The 19,420-nt window shown below is 57.9% G+C and overlaps 1 protein-coding gene across 3 annotated transcripts in view; it reads left to right on the forward strand.

Annotated features, from left to right (window-relative positions):
* Nucleotides 1-19,420, forward strand: part of KCNJ12 (potassium inwardly rectifying channel subfamily J member 12) — a 42,340-nt gene extending 22,920 nt beyond the window's left edge. The window contains exons 2-4 of one of the 3 annotated variants that reach the window (XM_077970542.1): nt 8,286-8,407; nt 12,091-12,363; nt 14,917-19,420. In XM_077970542.1, the coding sequence (XP_077826668.1) occupies nt 12,126-12,363; nt 14,917-16,274 (1,596 nt within the window). In that variant the 5' untranslated portion in view covers nt 8,286-8,407; nt 12,091-12,125 and the 3' untranslated portion in view covers nt 16,275-19,420. The remainder of the gene's footprint in view (nt 1-8,285; nt 8,408-12,090; nt 12,364-14,916) is intronic. The other 2 variants (XM_001104273.5, XM_077970543.1) reach the window with 2 other exon arrangements.

The following is a 19,420-nucleotide window of genomic DNA, read 5'->3' on the forward strand; positions in this document are numbered from 1 at the left end:
GCGGCCTGCCCCAGCCCTGTCCCCTCTCAGAGCTCATTTCCCTGCCCCTCCCTCCTGTCTCCTCACACCCTGCCTTGTGTCCTGGGCCGGGGGCCCTGCTCCTGTTTGCAGCCCTACTGCCCCTCAGCCGGCCTCGAGTCCCTCCTCCCGGGTGGTCACACAGCCCCTCCTGCAGCCGGAATCTGCTTGTTTCTCCAGTTTCTCCCGGGATGTCTGTCTCCCCCGATCTGTGAGGAGCCAGGCGCAGGGCTGACCCCCTTTTTCATGCTACACCCCACACAGAGCCTCAAACGGGTTTGGTGATCAGGAGAGACCTGGTTGTGGAATAAACGGGTAATGAACAAGTGGCTGGGTGGGTGGGCGAGGGGTCAGGCTGCCCTGTCCTTTCCCGACAAGGCCCTGGCCCTGAGCTGCCAGATGCTCCGCCCTTCTCCGTCAGATCAGCGTGCTGAGCTGTTCGTGTGCTAGGTATGCCTTTGACATCCTCTTTCTCAGAATAACACTTTTGAATGCAAGAGAGAACCCATATAGGGCTACAGAGGAAACTAGAAGTAAGTGTTGCAGTACTTATCAAAACATTATTTTAAAATGTGTGATCTAGTAATTAGCATGCTGTTGCATATGAGCGCCTTAACTAGCAAGACCTGGCGGCAGCCGTCCTACCGACTCCGTGGGAGCGGGGAGGAGAGCCGTGCAGCTCCAGCAGTCTGCATTGTTATAGGGCCTGGGGGCAGCCTGGGCTCGGTGTGTCCAACATACATTTCACAGAGAGGTTGAAGGCGGGCAAATTGATGATTTTTCCTCCATCAAGTTCACAAAGCCCTGGCTTCTGTCCTTGGACCCTGCGGCAGGACCTCCGAGAACCTGCTCCACTGTCTCGGGGACTGCAAAGGCTGCCCCTGCTTTGCCCGGCCCCCTTGCGTGGCCTCCAGGGTCCTTGGGCAGCCTTCTGTGGGTCTGAGGACCAAGGCAGGCATCCCGACTGTGACTTAAGCTTTAGTGTCCCAGCCATGGTGGGGGAGAGGTGGTCGGGGTCAGCTGCATCCCCAGGCCCCCACACCTGGCCGATGTGGGTGAAGTGCCCAGGTCAGGCATTGTGAGTCCCCCCAGCAAGGCCATAGAGCAGAGAGGATCTCCCATCACCCCCAGGCTCAGCTGGAACCCTCCTGCTGGCCTGGCAGAAAGCTGACATTTCCTGCCCTGTGGGCCGAGCTCAGAGCTCAGCAGGGGTCGGAGTGACAGCCATGCTTTCCCCCTGCAGGGACCACCCTGCTGTGAGCAGTTCATAAGGGAGGAAGGTGGAGACGCCCTGTAAGCTTTGGGGCCTCTCATCTGACAAATGGGGAAACTAAAGGGACAGGGACAGGAGCGGTCCCCCCAGAGGGGACGGGGACAGGGGCGGTCCCGTGGTGTGCTGAAGCTGGAGTGGTCTTGGGTGGGCTGCAGCGCTCCCTGGCGTCTTGTGATGCAGACTTTAAGGAGTGCACTCTTGGAGCCCAGGGACGGAATCCTAGTTCCCAATCCCTTAACTTCCCCGAGGGACCAGGTTCTGTGCTGAGGCCCCTCAACACAGTCAGACCCATGTTCTACCCTCAGGAGACCCTTGGCCTGGTGGACTCAGAAATACAGGCTGTACCCAGCATGGTCTGGTCCAAGACAGAGGGAAGCACAAAGGATGGGCTTGGAAATGGGTGTTGAAGGATGCATAGGAGTTTGAGGGAGAATGGGGAAGAGAGGGCCTTGGGTAGCGTCTGGCATGTGGCGAGGCAAGGGATGGGAAGCCTTTCCTCTGAGCACCGTCGATGAAGAGGTGCTCCCATCTGCCCAGCAACCTGCGCGTTGTCGGCCAAGTCCGCTCCCTTTCTGAGCCGTGTGCCTCTGTCTCGCCATCCATCTGCTGTCCCTGCCTCCCTTTCCTCCACCTCCCTGGCACACTCGGCTCCAGCCCCACTGCCCTTCCCCCGCCTCAGCCTCAAGGCCTTTGTGGCTACAGTTCCCCCTTCAAGGAGTACCATTCTCTTCTCACCAGCTCTCCATCAGATGTCACCTCCTCAGACAGTCTGCCCTGACCTCTGGAATAGTCTCCACCCGTCTCTGGATTTACTCAATTTCTTTTTTTTTTCCCCAGCCTTTTTTTTTTTTTTTTTTTTGGTTTGTCTTGCCCCAGCAGCAGGTGGGCCCCCAAGCACGATGTCAGCGCATAGTAGAGGCTGGGCAGCCGCCGCCGAGCGAGTGAGTCAATGCTGAGTGTGATTCTGGCAGCAGAGCCAGGCCATGTTGCGCTCATGATCTGAGCTGTAGATGGGGCCTGGGGCAGAGCGATAGACTTTCTGGAAAGCACTACCCTGTCTTCCTGGACTCCACATCTCTGAGGTCAGCCTCCTGCCCATGGTAGGGTGAACCCCAGAGCCCTAAGAGTCTGTCAGGTCCTCCCAGGGAATCTTCTGTACCTGAAATAAGGCCAGATTTACAAAATAGGGAACCAAAAGAAGGAAGCTAAGGAAGCAACTGTCATGTGCTCCCCTACAGAGAGCAGTCAGGTTATGGGGGGGGCTGAGGCCCTCATCCTGGCTGGCCCTTTGTGAATAGATCAATGTACCTCCCAAGCTGGGGACTTCCTTGCTGGGAGCAAGACAGGCTTGGAGGGCTCAGTGCAGGGTTGGTGGCTGGAGTACAGAGGGACTGACGCAGGACACCTGGGTGCTAGGCCCAGCTCCGGCTCAGCCTGGTGACCTTGGGCATGGCTCCTCTCTGCACTTCATTTCCTTCTCTCAAAGAAGCTTGGGCCACCTCACCTGGGACGTCTCTGATGCAGTGAGCAGAAGCCAAGTACTGGGTCTTAGGGGCTCAAGAAACACGCTAGGAGTACTCATGGAGGAGCAAGGGACTTGGGGAAATCTTGGAAGGCTTCATGGAGGAGGCAGCCTTTGAGCTTGGAGGATGCATTGCATTCTGAGAGACAGAGAAAGGCATTTCATGGTGAGGGGACAGTTCAGGCTGAGGTGTGGGACATTCCACAGACATTGGAAGCCCAACCCTAGCTCTCTGCTCATCCCTACTGTGTCCTTTTTTCTTTGGATTTATAAGAATTCTTTATATATTAAGCACATGGGTTCTTTTTAATAACACTTATTATTTATCTTTTATTTTACTTATGATTTGTTTTGACAACATCATACATATTTTTACGTAGGCAAATTTCCCAGCCTTTCCTTTGGTGGTCTTTCTGGTCCCAGGATGTTTCTTGTGTCCTTACCTGGGGTCCTTGCTCTCCTGTGCACATGCTGGCTGCTCAGGACATGTCTGAGACTCAAATTAAGTTGAAGCTGGAAAATTTACAGCTGTATGAACATCAGAAGCCAGGGCGCCTTTGCTGACCTGTGCCTCCCGCTGGGGTTCCTGCCCATCATTCCTTCTTGCCTGGAGTGGGGTCCAGCTGAGGCCCTAAAGGGGCCTGTGACTCTGCAGGGTGAGGCAGAGCCTCATAGCTGTGATGAGGGGAGAGAGGGGGCGGACAGGGAGCTCCCAGCTGTCCAGTCTCCGTGTATTCACTCATGAAAACCCCATGAGATAGGTGCTACAATTAGTTCCATTTTACAGGTGAGAAAACTGCGGTTCAGAGAGGTTATGTGGCTTGCCTAAGGCCACACAGGAAGGGATGGAGACAGGATTTGAATTCATGCCTTGTTGCCCCAGAACTCTTACAGTTTCAAGCTCTCTTATGGCCCTTGGGCTCCCCATTGCCTTTGGGATCAAGTCTGGGCTCATTAATATGACATCCAAGGTCTCCTGGGTTGCCTCGGCTCTGTGCCTGCACACGCTGAGCTTCCCTGATAGGACGGTGTCAAGGCTGTGCCCATCTCTTAGCACCTTCCCCACAAACCCCGAATAGTTTAGATCCTGGAATGGAGGGCTGGCAGGGCTTCTGTGGGGTAGCTGGGCCAGCCCCCTGGTTTGCAGAGTCAGGGAGGGCCTTGCCCAAGGCTCAGTGCCTGGAGAATGGAGCTGGAATCTGCACCAAGACTGCAGGACTCTGGTGCTCCCCACAACCCCCCAGGGTGACCTGAGCTGTTCTTAGCTGTGTCACTGTGCTATGGTTGGTCTCAGGCGGGGTTCTCTCCCCTGCTGCTTGCTGCTGCCTCCCCACTGGCAGATACTCCTCTGGGAAGCACCCCTCCTGCCACTGGGTTAGACACCTCCCCTGGGCTCCTGAGGGCCCAGTGAGTTGTGACTGCTGACTTCTCACCGTCTGCCCTGTGAGGCAGGGTGCCCCATGAAGGCAGGCTCCCAGTGCTTCCTCTTCAAGTCCTTGGTGCCCAGTGAGGACTTGAAGAGGGAGACCCAGAGAGGGACAGAGCCCTGCCCCAGGTCACACAGCAAGTTGGGGCAGAACCAGGAGTTCCAGGAGGGCCCCAAGACCCTCCAGGTCTCCCCTGTTCTTGGGACTTACCGGAGCCCAGGGGCAGTGTCTGCGATGGCCACACCAGCAGAGGGCGCTGCTGCGGGGCCTCTGCTCCCTGCTTCTCCCAGGGGCCTGGGGCCAAGGACATCCTCTCTCCCTCCTGCCCCCACCCTCTGTGAAGAAGGATGTTCTCAAGATAAAAATACCGTCAGAAACATTCCCTGGTGTTTGGTGTGACTGTCGTCCACCCTGTGGGGCCAGAATCTTCTGACCCGGCCTCACCTCAAGGCTCAAGGGTGGACATCTGCCTTTTCTGGCCACTTGGTGCAGCTTCTTCTTGGGGTCGATACGTCCAGCCCCCATCTTTATGCCAAAGAATGTGAGGGGCCTAAGGGGTCAGTGTCACTCAAGGTTCCTGCAGCTTCCACTTTCTGAGCATCCTCTGTGGTCCAGGCACATCTTGGGCATCGAACAGCGAGGTAGATCCTGTCCTGGGGGCTTGTGTGTCTTGTGGTTCCTTGCGGGCCCGGGGGGTTTCTGAGGACATCCAGCAGGCCACAGGGAGGCTTGGGCACAGCCAGCTTTCCTTCTGGTTGGGAAGCCTGTTTCTGCTCTCGGTGCCCGCGTGGTGTCAGGAACGCCCGTCACAGTGAACGCCTGCAGGACCCACACGGCTGCATAGTCTCTGCGGGCCAGACACCGAAGCCAGGGCATGGCTTACCCTCAGGACAGTCTCCTGAGGTGTGTGGGGTCTCCTCATTTTGCAGATGAGGAGTCTCAGGCCCCAGTGAGCTGGGGGGCCGCCAGACCCCTCCAGGGAGGGTGACAGCTGCCACCTCCCAGAGACCCGCTGGGACCAGGCCCAGTGCCTGGCCTGCACCTTCGTCACCGCCTTCAATTTCATGGCACATCCTCTGGGAGGCCTGGCAGGCGTCACCAGCCTCGTTTTTCAGGGGAAGCTGAACCTCAGGAAGGGGAAGTGCCTTGCCCTGTTCCGTGGGCAGTTTCAGCCCCAGCCTCAGCCCAGGCCCTGCCCTTCCCTGCGGGAGGCTGTGGGCCAGCCCGGCCTGTTGGCCCTCAGTCATGGTCATGGGGAAGCAGTGCCCCCGCAGCGCACCTCCCCATCCAGGATTGTGACCATAACCCCGGGAAACATTGGTGGGACTTACACTTGGCAGGGTGAGCTCACGTGGTGGCTGCCGTGGCCCTTGCAGGTGGTGGGAGCTCTGGCCGGGGCGTCTGGAAAGCTGGCTCCTGTTTACAGGGTCCTGCCCTGCCCTGTGGCTTCAGGCAAGTCACTTCTCTGTCCCATGTCTCAGTACCCTCTGTGTAGAGTAGAGCTAATTTTGCCTTCCTCCTAGATAAGAACAAATCCAGCTGGACTTGTGGTCTGGAGAATGCCCCTTCCAGGTAGTAGGGAGTGAGGGACGAGGTTGGGAGAGCCTGGTACAGGCCAGGTGACCAGCGGGATGTGGGGAGAGGCTGCTGCCCATGCTTCTGGCCCCCACCCCTGCCTGGCTTCCCATGGCCCTGTGGCAACATCCACCTTCACTGCTCAGAGTTCCAGCTCCAGGTGACTGGGCAGGTGACTTAGCTTCTCTCAGCCTCAGTTTCCCTATCTGCCCAGAGGGGAGAATTGTCCCTCTCCAAGGCAGGGCTGTGAGTGTCGGGATGACTGCAGCCAGCTGCCGAGTATGCAGGGCTAGGCACAGTGTTGGCCCACTCGAGGAAGGGCGTGGACCCAAGTCCCTGCCATGGAGGTTCCCAGCTGTGTGACGTTGGCTTGTGACAGAACCTCTCTGAACCTCTGCAGCTCATCCACCTGTCTGTCCATCCACCCATCCATCTCTGAACCTCTGTGTCCCCATCAGTTTTGAGAGTGGAATGACTGAGAGAGGCAAAGTGCGGGCCTGTGGCATCTGCTCCCAGAATGATGGGGGATGGGGAAGCAGGGGCTGGGGACTGGGGGACTTGGAGGATGAAGAGGGACTGAAGGGCCACTAGAGACCAGGCAGGCCATCCCCTTTCAGAACAATCTGAGAGAGGAGAAGTGACTCACCCAAGGTCACACAACTTATGAGGGGCAGAGCTTGGATTTGAATCTAGGTCTATGTGCCTCTAAACCACTGTCACCTGTCCCAGGAGGCTGATGAGGTGGGGATGACTCACCAACAGTTTGCTTAATCCCAGCCAGAAAAACCAGTGTGACAAACCAGCCTTGGCTGTAACCTTGGAAAGGGCAGGCCCCATGAATTCCCTGGCTGGGTGGTGGGGAGGTGAGCTGCATGTCAGGTGGCTTACCTTGGAGATCCTCAGAGCCCCTTCCCACCATCCTCTTCTCTGATTCTCACGGCACACTGGATAGGAAGGCAGGGTACCCCTTTTGGCAGGTGGGGAAATTGCATCTTGGGGATTGCAGGGACCATGCAGGATGTGTGTGCACCCAAGGCAAGTCTCTGGCAAATCACTGATGTGTGCCCATTCATGTAGTTAGCCATGTGCCCACCTGCTCATCCATCAAGTCATCTATCCCACTCGCCCAAACACCCTATCCATCCATCTACCCACTCATCACCCACCCTCACACCTATGCACCCATCCACCCATCCATCTATCCATCTACCCACCTATCTGCCCACCCATTCATTCACCCATCTATCCATCCACCCACCCATCCATCCATCCATCCCTCTATCCATTCATTTCTCTACCCACCCATACACTCATCCACCTGTCCATCCATCCACCCATACACTCATCCACTCCACCCATCCATCACCCAAAAATCCATCCATCCATGCACCCATCACCCATTCATCCATTAATCTGTTCATCCACCCACTCACCCATATACCCACCCATCCAGCCAGCCATCCCTCTGTCCATTCACTTCTCCACTTACCCATCCATTCATTCACTCACCCATCCATCCACCCAACCATCCATCCATCCATCCATCCATCCCATTCGTCTATCCATCCATCCACCCAGCCATTACCCATCTATCCACTCATCCATCCATTCATCCATCCATCCATCCATCTACACATTCACCCATCTATCCCTCCATTCATTCATCTACCCATCCACTCAGTCACCCACCCATCTACCCTTCCACTCATCCATCCATCCAATCATCTACTTTCACACTTATCCATCCATCCATCCTATTATCCATTCATCCACTCATCCATTCACCCATTCATCCACTCATCCATTCTTTCCTCCATCCAGCCATCCACCCTCACACCCAACCACTTATTCACCCATCCATCCATCCACCCACCCATATATTCATTCATCCATCTACCCACCCATGCATTTATCCATCCACCTACCCACTCATCCCTGCATTCATTTATCCACCCACCCATCCATCATCCATCCATCCGTTCATTCATTCACCTACCCAGCTATTCACAACTGGCTCCAAGGTTGGTGTTGGGAAGGCTCTGCAGGTGGTGGATAGGAGTACAGGCTGAGGGCCTGAATTCCTTTGTGATAGTAGGAGAATTACCACATTACCTACTTCTCTGGAATAGTAACAACAATAGTTCCAACCTTGTGGGATTGTGAGAATTATGTGAGATGATGTATGTAAACTGCCTACTATAGTGTCTGGCATGCAATAGGCACTCAATAATTGTCAGCTGTTATTTTTCTCTGACACCCCATCTTGTTCTGCCCTTCTCTGGTTCTGGATGGTTGCTATGCTGTGAAGGTGTGGGGCATCAAAGGAGCAGGCCAGAGTCTCTTCCACCTCCTGCGGAGCCCCGGGGAAGTGAGCAGAAATGTGGGTTCATGTGATTATGTCTTACTTGTGAGCCCCTCTGGGAAGAGCAGCGCCTCCTGCAGTAACTTGGCTTTACTCTGTTAACTTTAGGGTGTTCTAGTGACTGGATCCTCTCTAGCTGGTGCCTGGGAAATGGCAGCCACTACTAATTCAGCCTTGAAGACAGTACCTTGCCCACTCAGCACCATTACGTAGAAGACAGAACTCAAGAGGTAAGAGTGAAGTCATTGATGTGCTCCTGTGCATCTAAGCATTCCTTCCACCAGACTCTCATCTGCACATCCTTCACCCCTCCACCCACCATGCCATCCATTCATCACCCATTCCCCCACCCATTTATCTGCTCAGCCTTCCATCCACCCAGCCATGCCTCCACCCCTCCACCCATTCCCTTGCCCATGCCATCCATTCCTCACCCATTCCCTCACCCATTCATCTGCTCAACCATCCATCCACTCACCCTTCCACCCACCTAGCCAGTCCATCTATCTGGTCACCCCTATTGTCCACCCACCCATCTGTCAATCCAATTTATCCACCCATCTGCCCGACCACCCACCTGTTAATTCAATCACTATTCCACCCATCTCCTCATCCATCCCATTCAGCCGCTTAGTCCTTCACCCTTCATCTGGCTGGGGAGCATTTCCTGGGTGCCCCTCTTTGCTAGTACCTGCATCAGCCTCTCTGGGCCTCTGAGCTTGGTCAGAGAAGGGCCTGGGCAAGATCAACTCTCACACGAGTTGGGAAGTAGCTTCTGGCCTGAACGGGAAAAGCCCAGTGCTAGAGGACCCTAAAGGGGGCCAGGGGAGGAGGAGGAGGAGAATTGATGTCTGGGGCATCCAGGAGGGGATGCCAGGGTTAAGGAGCCTTTGCTGTGGAGAGGCTACCAGAGACCCTATGAGGAAGGCCCAGGAGACAAAGGTTCCAGCGCAAGTAGTTTCCTGGGAGGTGATCTCAGGAGTAAGGAAATGAGGTGAGAAAGAGAAGGAGGTGATAAAGGGCATGTCATTGATACAGTTACTGCTGGGGCACTGGAGCCCCATGCGGAGGCCAGGGAAGTGGTGCCCCTCCCAGGGGCAACTCGCCAGGGCCCAGCCACCTGTTCCTGTCAGTCACTGACCAAAAGCTGTCCTGGCAGCATCAGCTCCCCAGCCTGCCCTCTGAATGGCAGAGCGTGCCCATGGCTAGAGACAGCTTTTGGGCAGAGAAGCACTGTGGTTGGTGTAGGAATTGAGACAGGTGGGCCTGAGGTGGCAAGGGCCTGAGATACCAGCGGGGCACCCCCCACCCCATGCCCCACACACAGTGATGTGTTGCTGCTACCTTTCTCCTCAGGCCTAGCCTGCGTTTGGCATGGGAAGCCGGCATGGCATTGGACCCAAATGTTTGTGGGCCATGGGTTAGCTTGGTGGACAGAGGCCAGCTGAGTCTCTGGTGGGGAAGTTTGGCCTGGAAAGGGGATTGGGCACAAGAGGTCATCATCTTCCTCCAAGATTATGAGACATAGGAATGCAACCCCCAACTCTCCCTCTCCCCTCCACATCAGCCTGGGCTTTCCCCCATCCAGCCAAGCTTCCTCACTGCCCCCAGGGTGCCCAGCACATCTTTGCCCCCCACTCCTGACTCTGGCAGTGCCCCCCAGGAGTGCCCCTCCTGGCTGCCTGTGCCCAGCCTAGCCTCCCTGTGATCCTACACCCCGGGCAGGGCCTGACATGAGGGAGAGCCCCAAACCCTGCAGTCAGCCCTGCCTCTCACTGGCTCAGAGCCTCAGTCTCCCCATCTGCAAAGGAAGGGCTGGGCTTTCCAGGCCCCCGTGCTGCATCTGATGAATGGTGACTGGATTAGGAAAGATTCTGAGCTGCCCTGGATGCAGTGGATGAAGCTCTGTGGCTGAGGAATGGTGCTTGCCTGGGCGAGGCTGGAGCAGGCACCTTGGGCGGGGGGCGTGTGCCAGCCTTCCCTGCCCGGAGCAATCTCTGAGGGGTCTTCGAACGGTGAGGCTCGATCATGAGGTCGAGTGCCCCGTCTCCGAATGAGGGTGAATGGCTGTGGGTCGGAGTGCTGGTGAGGGCCCTTGAACCTGTGCTTTTGAGTGCTGATTTGCGGCAGTCTATGTCTCTTTACCACCTGGGATTGCAGGGGCTTGGGACCAAAAGGATGGCAGTGCCACGCACACAGTCAGGCCTCCAGTGTTGGTGTTGTGGGGCACTGGTTTTGCCCTCACAGCCTAGTCTGGAAGCTTCACTCCTGAAAGGCTGTGTGACCCTCACAGTGACTCAGTCTTTCTGAGCTTCCGTCTGCTCATCTGGAAAATGGGGATACTAGTTACAGTGTGATGGTAGGGAGTAAATGAATCAGTTTATTAAAGCTCTTAGAAGAGCACCTGGCAGATAGTAAGCACTTGATAGATACTGAGTGCTGTGCTCGTGCCTCGGGAGGCGCCCCAGCTAGCTGAACAGTCTCTGCGTGGGGGATGGGGGCTGATGGCGTCTCCCGCTCTGAGTCCCTATGTCTTAGCCTGGGTGGTGCAGGCCCCTGCACTCTCCCTTCCGGTCAGTGTTTTCTTGGTGTCTGGGAATGTGAGTCCAGGCCTCGCCCTGGGCTCCTCCCGGATGTCACCGAAACCTGAGAAGCCCAGGGCCTCAGGGCAGTGGGCATGGGGCGTCCAGCTCCATCCGGAAGCACCTCCCGGTGACTCCTGGACCCTACCCTTAGGTCACGTGGCAGCTGCCGTCTGGCATCCTCTCTAAAAGCTCCCAGCCCAGGCCCTGGTCCATTCTTCAAGTGGACTGGTCGCTGGGAGGCTGCGTCTGTAGGCACCGTGGCCAGCAGAAAAGCAGGGATCTCCGGGGGTCTGCCAGGCCTGTGCTCTCCCCCACTGCCTGCTTTCTGCCTGCTGGGTTTGCTTCACTGCCCCTTGGTGTTGAAACCGCCTTGTCTAGCTCAGGTAGTGTACCCCAGCACCCCTCTCCCATTCCCCTCCCAGCGACCCTGGGACCCTGGAAGGCCAACCTGGGTGTCTGCGAAAGACAATCCTAATTTTAGGAGTGAGCACCTTGTCCCAGCCCTCGAATTCCTTTGTGACCTGGGACAAGTCTCTTTTTCTCTTTTGGACTTGGTTCTCCCATCTGTGAAATGGGGAGCCGGCCTCCTTGCTTGCTAAAAGCCCTCTTGCAGCAAAACAAATTCTCTGATTTCATGTCTTGTCTGATTTCACCATATGCACCCCATTGAGCAGGAGCCAAAAAGGCCTATGTGTCCCTGGTGGAGGATATTGTCCTATATTTTTTAAATTGCGTCCTTAAAGGCCGCATGGTTGTGTAACTTCTTGCCACGCCTGTGTTTATGCAGGAGTGTTCTTGGGACATTGTCTAACTTGTGGTGCTGGGGTTTCTATGCCAGGGTCCCCTTCTGGGTCTGTCTTCATGGTGCTGGATTCACCAAGTACCCAGTGAGGGGAGCTCCCAGCACCCCCGGGGAGGGTGTCTGTCTCTCTCACACACGCACACATGGCAGAGCAGGGCTGTGTGAGGCTGAGGACTGACATTCTGGGCTTCAACTCTCTCTTCTGCTCAGTTTCCAGGGTCCTGGGACAAGTGTCTGTTAGTTTTTGGCTCTGGGAAATGAGGGAGTGGGGCGTGAACTTGACCTTGTTGATGGTCTCTGTGTGGTAAAACCACACAGAGAGGAATGTCAACAGAAGTGGGGGTTTCCAGGCCTGTGCGACACTGTCTGGGCAGGTCCGGGGTGCCCAGCCCTGGCAGAGATGCCAGGCGCTGTGGCAGCACCCTCACCAGTCTGGTAGCTGGCCAGTTTCGAGGCCGCCAGCTGCTGGGAGCACGTGCAGACCGGGCTCTCTGGCCTTTGATTCTTGTGATTCTGTTCCTTGCAGGCTTTGAGCTGCTCCGAGCAGGGGCTGGAGCAACCATGACCCGCTGGAAGTCCCTCAAGGCCCCTGGGCCACACAAATCCAGCCCCTGTCAGCTGGTGGCCTCACGCCGGCGTCTGAGTGCCCCGGCCCTGGCTGCCTCCCAGGAATCTGGGTCTGAGCCCCCTTCCCAGCACAGCCTCAGGGGTCCCCCCTGCCACCGGCTCCCCACCTCCTGGCCCAGGCAGAAGCAGTGTCCACCAATCCGGCCCTGCGTCCCAGCTCCTCAGCGTCATGGTGAGGTGGTCAGCTGCAGCGGTGTTGGGGGAGGATGGCAGAGTGAGGAGAGGTGCCCGCTGCAGAGCTTGGGGGCCCATGGTGGGAGACTGCGCTAGAGGTGGTTTAAATCTCAGCTGTCCTGCTTAATGGCTGTGTGGCCTGGGGGGAGTCACTTAACCTCTCTGAACCTGCACCCCCGGGTTGTTGAGAAGATGATCTGAGAGCAACTCCTGATGGGTCTGCTCCCCGAGGCGCTCAGGACCCCGCCTGCTCTCCCTGGATCTCTCTCAGGTGGCAGTTGCTGTGTGCTGCTCGGACTGGCCAGCTCGGGGCTCAGCAACCGGTGCAGCCCTCGGGAGTGTTCTACAGCCTGGCTGGGCAGGCGGCTCCACCGTCACCTGTTGCTCAGGTGTTTGGAGCAGAGGTCAGAGGCCGCGCCTGCTCTGAGGCCGGGACTAGTGTGGGCGTGGCCAGAAGCTGGGTCACCCAGACCGGAGCTGAATCCTGGGATTGCTGCCTCCTGCCTGTGGGACTGGGGCAAGGCCATTCTGGCTTCTGGGCCTCCAGGTCCTTGTTTGTAAAGCAGGGTGGCCCACCCCTCCCTGGAGGGCTTGAGAGGCCTGCAGAAGGCTGTGTGCAGCGCCCGGTCCGCAGTGGTCCCAGCCCCCTAGGACCTTCTCTTGGGGCCTCAGTGTCTTCGTAACTGAGTAACGTGGCTGCAGGTATGCAAGGGGCAAGGCTCTGTCTAGCTCTGAGGTCATGGTGTGACTGGACTGGGACTGGGGGTGCTGGGTCCCCGTGAGCGGGGAAGGGTGGGCCTGTCCAGCTTCTCAGTGTGGGGCTAGTGCTGGAAGGCCCAGGTCTCCCTGCTTCCAGCCTAGCCTAGCCGAGGCAGGCGGCCATCCAGATGCGGCTGCGGGCCAGGCGGTGCCATAGCCCCTAGCTTGCAGATGCCCTAGCCTGTCACTGATAGGCCAGTGTGGGGCCTTTAGTGGGGGCAGTGCAGCCTGTGTGTCCTGGGTGTGGACACGTCGGTGGCTGAGAGCAGGCTTTGTTCTGGCTGGCATGGATGCCCTGCTGCAGGGCCTGTCTTGGGGTGCCTGAATGTGCAGTAGGCTGGCCTGGAGCCAGGCGCTGCCTGCAGTGAGCTGAGGGCGGTCCTGGGAACAGGTGACACCCCTGAACACTGCCCAGATGCCAGGGTGGTAGCCTTGCAATCTTCCTTAGAGACATGGGAAGCAGGGGCTGGGGAGGGCCCTCGACTGAGGTCAGCCAGGGAGCGCCCATGTCTGGGTGCCAGATCTGACCCTCCTTGGCACTGCTGGTGACCAAGAGGCTGCAAGCATGGCATGTGGGTGGACACTGTAGGTTGGGGCGTGTGGGTATCAGGAGGGTGGTGGGACCCAGCTTGGGGTATTCAAAGTGGGTGGTGACAGGGGTGGCAGGCCCCATTCTAGGCCCTAGGAGGGACAACAGGAAGCAAAATAGAAAACATCTCACACCTGTAATCCCAGCACTTTGGGAGGTTGCGGCAGGTGGATCGCCTGAGGTCAGGAGTTCGAGACCAGCCTGGCCAACATGGTGAAACCCCGTCTCTACTTAAAATACAAAAATTAACTGGATGTGGTGGCGCAGGCCTGTAATCCCAGCTGCTCAGGAAGCTGAGGCAAGAGAATTGCTTGAACCCAGGAGGCGGAGGTTGCAGTGAGCTGAAATCGCACCATTGCATTCCAGCCTGGGTGACAAGAGCAAGACTCAGTCTTAAAAAAAAAACAAAGAAGAAGAAAAGAAAAAGAAAACGTGCCGCCCTTGGGGAGTGGTGGTCTCAGGGTGGGGTTGATGGGTGAGTGCCCCCGGCTACATTGTTATTGCTGCCACCATTGTGCCCTCAGAAAGGGCAGTGCGGTGGCTATAGCGGGGATGGGACATGGGTCTACCTGGGGCACAGGGAGACCTCTGGTGCCAAGGTGGTGAGGCAGTGGCAGGATGTCTTGGGGGAGGGTGTCCAGGGTGGATTTGAGTTACAGCCTGGGGCCAGGGGCTGTGGTCGGAAGGGGAATCTGCTGGAGGAGGCTGGGAGGTGAGGTCTGAGGGGTCAGTGGCTTCCCTGTGCAGGTCCTGCATGTCCTGGGGAGCCTCTGGCATTGAGCGGGGGAGGGACAGGCACCGACTCAGCTTCCATAGGCTCTCCATGGCTGGCATGGAGACTGGGGGGCCACGGGTAGAGGCAGAGAGGCTGGCATGGTGTCCCCCGAACTGGCTGGGCAGGCACTGGTGAGATTCAGGCCTTGAGGGTGGCAGAAAGGGTCAGATCCTAAATCGACTCTTCAGAGCCCTCGGTGTGGGAGTGAGGTGTGGAGCTGAGGTTTCTGGCTGGAGTTGCTGGGGGGACAAAGTGGGTGGCCACTTGCACTGGGAAGGTGGAGTGGGGAGCTGGCTTAGGCAAGACCAGAGCACTCATGGGTCAATCAGGGTGGAAGTGTCCTCCAGTCATGTCCGGGGGCCCTGGGATGGGAGTGGAGGAGCCTGGAGCCACCAGCCCAGCCAGACATGCCCTCCTCTCTGTTGCAGGAGCCGCTCTGCCTGGAGGTAGCCTGGGGGCAAGCCAGGGTCCTCCAACCCCCGGGATGACCGCGGCCAGCCGGGCCAACCCCTACAGCATCGTGTCATCGGAGGAGGACGGGCTGCACCTGGTCACCATGTCAGGCGCCAACGGCTTCGGCAACGGCAAGGTGCACACGCGGCGCAGGTGCCGCAACCGCTTCGTCAAGAAGAACGGCCAGTGCAACATTGAGTTCGCCAACATGGACGAGAAGTCACAGCGCTACCTGGCTGACATGTTCACCACCTGTGTGGACATCCGCTGGCGCTACATGCTGCTCATCTTCTCGCTGGCCTTCCTCGCCTCCTGGCTGCTGTTCGGCGTCATCTTCTGGGTCATCGCTGTGGTCCACGGTGACCTGGAGCCAGCCGAGGGCCGCGGCCGCACGCCCTGTGTGATGCAGGTGCATGGCTTCATGGCGGCCTTCCTCTTCTCCATCGAGACGCAGACCACCATTGGCTACGGGCTGCGCTGTGTGACGGAGGAGTGCCCGGTGGCCGTCTTCATGGTGGTGGCCCAGTCCATTGTGGGCTGCATCATCGACTCCTTCATGATCGGTGCCATCATGGCCAAGATGGCGAGGCCCAAGAAGCGGGCGCAGACGCTGCTGTTCAGCCACAACGCCGTGGTGGCCCTGCGTGACGGCAAGCTCTGCCTCATGTGGCGCGTGGGCAACCTGCGCAAGAGCCACATCGTGGAGGCCCATGTGCGCGCGCAGCTCATCAAGCCGCGGGTCACCGAGGAGGGCGAGTACATCCCGCTGGACCAGATCGACATCGATGTGGGCTTCGACAAGGGCCTGGACCGCATCTTTCTCGTGTCGCCCATCACCATCCTGCACGAGATTGACGAGGCCAGCCCGCTGTTCGGCATCAGCCGGCAGGACCTGGAGACAGACGACTTTGAGATAGTGGTCATCCTGGAAGGCATGGTGGAGGCCACAGCCATGACCACCCAGGCCCGCAGCTCCTACCTGGCCAACGAGATCCTGTGGGGCCACCGCTTCGAGCCCGTGCTCTTTGAGGAGAAGAACCAGTACAAGATCGACTACTCGCACTTCCACAAGACCTATGAGGTGCCCTCTACGCCTCGCTGCAGCGCGAAGGATCTGGTGGAGAATAAGTTCCTGCTGCCCAGTGCCAACTCCTTCTGCTACGAGAACGAACTGGCCTTCCTGAGCCGTGACGAGGAGGATGAGGCGGACGGAGACCAGGACGGCCGAAGCCGGGACGGCCTCAGCCCCCAGGCCAGGCATGACTTTGACAGACTCCAGGCTGGCAGCGGGGCCCTGGAGCAGCGGCCCTACAGAAGGGAGTCAGAGATCTGAGCCAGCCTTGGCCAACATGCAGCATCCACCCCCAGCCGGGGAGAGGCCCCGCCATCGCTCAGGGGCCCCGGGTTTGAGCAGAACGGGCCCGGTGCCCTGGGTTGCAGACTCAGTAGCGTTTTAGTCGTTTTATGTTTCTTTGCAACAGCCTCAGAAGGTTGGCCGGAGAGGGGGCAGCCAGAGCGGCAGCCCCCGGCCTCAGAGGCTATCGCAGGCTCAGGGCAAAGAAGTGGCCTCCTGGGGGTCCAGGCCACGGGGGCCAGGGCTTCTGCCTGAAGATGGAGCTGCAGCCTGCGGGGAAGCAGCTCAGCTCAACGGTGGGCCCAGCCTCTGCTGTCCAAGGCTGTCCGGCTGCGGTGCTCCTTGCTGGTTTTTAACTTGGGGAGAAACACCGGGTTTCAGCTTTCTCGACCTTAGCTTGGGTGAGACTGTTTACAAAAAAAAAAAAAAAAATTACCATGCAATTGAAAAAAATTTTTTAATTCATGGGGGCAAAAAGAACAATTAGAATTCCATGGGTCTGCCAGGATGCAGCAGCTGGCTGGAGGCTCCAGAGGGTTCCCCGAGGTGGGACTGGCCTCTCCCTGTGTGTGTGGGCACCGCAGTCCCTGGGCAAGCAGGGTGCTCTGGGACCACACTTCGTCGAGCTCACGAACCAGCTAGGCTCTGTTTGTGATAGAAAAATCAAGACCATGTTAATGATCATAAGAAAAGCTTTCTACTGTCATTGGGGTGGTGGGTGGGGGCTGGGAAGAAACTGGTTTGAGCTTTTAGAGTTTGACTTTGTACCTTAGAGATGCGTCTCAGGGCCAGGCATGGGACCTACCTTCGAGGGTTCCTCCCCCGACCCTCGATTTTCCTGTTTTGCTTCTCTCTCCGTTTCTGTCCAGGCCTCCACCCCTTCCACAGCGAGGGGTGGTTAGGAGCCATAGGCCGCGATGGCTCCTTGGAAGGGAAGTCGGGATCCCAGGCTAGGAGGAAGCTGGCAGCCCTGTCCCCACCGGGCCCAGAGTGTGAGTCGTGCCTTAGAGACTCCGGGTTGTCCTGTTCTTTCTGGGCTCGCTCGTCTCCCCGACCCTGTCCCACCCCTCCCCGCCCGTACCTCCACTGCTGAATTTCCTCCAGCCCCTCTGTCTGCCTTGTGAAGGTGGCAGGGGCCAGGTCTGCCTGCCATAGGACCACGTCGTGTCCCTCCCTCACCTGGGGCAGCACAGCGGAGTCCAGGCAGGGCACAGCCAGGCCCTGGTCAGCGCTGAATGGCAGAGGAAAGATCTTAGGAAAGGAGAGGAATCATCACCCCCTCCCATCAACTGGGATGACCGGGGAGTGCCACGCCCATTCAAAGCTGAATCAGAAACCAGCCACGGAACAGAATTCCTGCCGAGGCTTCCGGGGTCGCTCCTCCACCACCCTCCCCCAGGTCGAGGCACTGTGGCACCCTCATCAGGAAGAGGTTTGGGGTCCCCTTGTTGTCACCGCTGGCTCTGCCACTCCATCTTGTTCATGGTAGCTGGTTGGGTCAGGTCTGTGATGGAGCCAGGCCCTTCCCAGGACCGCGGAGAAAAACTGCTCTCTAGTCGGACCTCTCCAGAAGCTGGTAATCAGAAAGGATGTGTCTCTTGCTCCAACTCTGCCCCGGAGACAGCTCAGAGCCAGAAGGCACCAAGGACTCTGGCCCAAGTGGGGAAGCTGAGGCAGAGAGCAGAGGGGGTCATGCAGTGAGCAGCTGGGGTGCGGGAGGCAGAGAGGGGCCGGGGGCCTGCGGTGGGGGCGTCTGCCTCTTCCCTCCACCTCCTCCGCTCCTCAGCGGCTGAAGACTCAGCCCTGAGGTCTGGGGCCATGGAAGTGAAGACACCCGGCCCCTACACCCTGGAGTAGGCCCGACTCAGCATCCTGCCCCAGCTTCAGCCCCACACTCATTTCTGGCATAGAAGATTCCGTCGAGACAGCTCTTTCCTCTCGGGGTCTGCCGGGGGTGCCTCAGCCGGTTCCTGCTCCCAGGCCTGGCCCCGAAGCCTGAGGGGCTTTCTCAGCCTTAGCCCTGGGTGCTGGGGTGAAGTTGGCAGCGGAGAGCTTGACCCTTCACCTCCCTGATGGCCATGCTGAGGGACAGTGGTGACCCTGGTCACTTGGTGCTGGTGTAGGGGCCTGTGCCCTCCCAGGGCCAGTGAGCCAGCCTTCTGCTCCCCTGACCCAGAGTTGAGTCCAGGGGCCCCAGGCCCACCCCCTGGCCCTCTTGGAGGTCTGTGCCCTTGCCTCCCAGCCCCCACCCTGCAGGAGAGCAGCCCCAGCACCTCGTCTCCCCAAAGGCAGGCAGATGCTTGATTCTCCTGCCCTCTTTCTTCCTTCCCCTGTATTTATTTATTTATTTATTGCTTGTGCTAAAGACCAAAATAGTCTCCCTCTTTAGTGCACTTGAAGCGGGAGGGCGGATGGGACGAGCCAGGAGCGAGGAAGACTTGGCCCCTGGGGAGTGTGTGTGTGGAGGCATGTGCCTGTGTGAGCCTGCATAGCATACATGTGTGGCGCACACATGCACACTCGGCTCTTCACGTGTATGACTGGGTTAGTAATACAGATATGTGATCTATACGTGTGTGTGTGTATGCAGGTGGTTTTGTGTCTGTCTACCCACAGGTGTGTCCGTGTGGAAGTTTCCTGTGAGGGTGGGCACCTACCCATGAGGGTGGGCACTGGCACAGTTGAACCCCACGGTCCCCGACCCTCTGCCCTGATTACGCACGTCTGCGCCTGAGCGGAGCTTGTGTTCCAGGATGAGGCACCTGGAGGTGAGCGTGTGCATCCGGCTTGTGTGTAGGAGGCTGTGTGTGTGCCCATGTGAACCCGTGTACTTGAGTGTGTGTCTGTGCGCAGCCTGTGCCTGCTGCTCAGAGCACGGTGGCCGCCCCCTGAGCCTCTGCTGGTGCTGTGCTGCCTGGTCCCCGCCCAGAGGGTCCTGGGGGGCGGGGAGGAGCCACTGTTGGGAGGCCCCTGTACAGGGTGTCTGCCCTGCGTGAGGTCAAAGAATGTCAAATTATTTTAAATGGTGAAACTGGAGAATTTTCATGTTATTTTCAATACATAGCAGTATCTAAAGACGTAGGCGATGAGACTAGACCACATTAAATGCATTTTGATCTCTTTGA

Source organism: Macaca mulatta, chromosome 16 (assembly GCF_049350105.2).
Source record: "Macaca mulatta isolate MMU2019108-1 chromosome 16, T2T-MMU8v2.0, whole genome shotgun sequence".
In the NCBI taxonomy this organism is placed as follows: Eukaryota; Metazoa; Chordata; class Mammalia; order Primates; family Cercopithecidae; genus Macaca; species Macaca mulatta.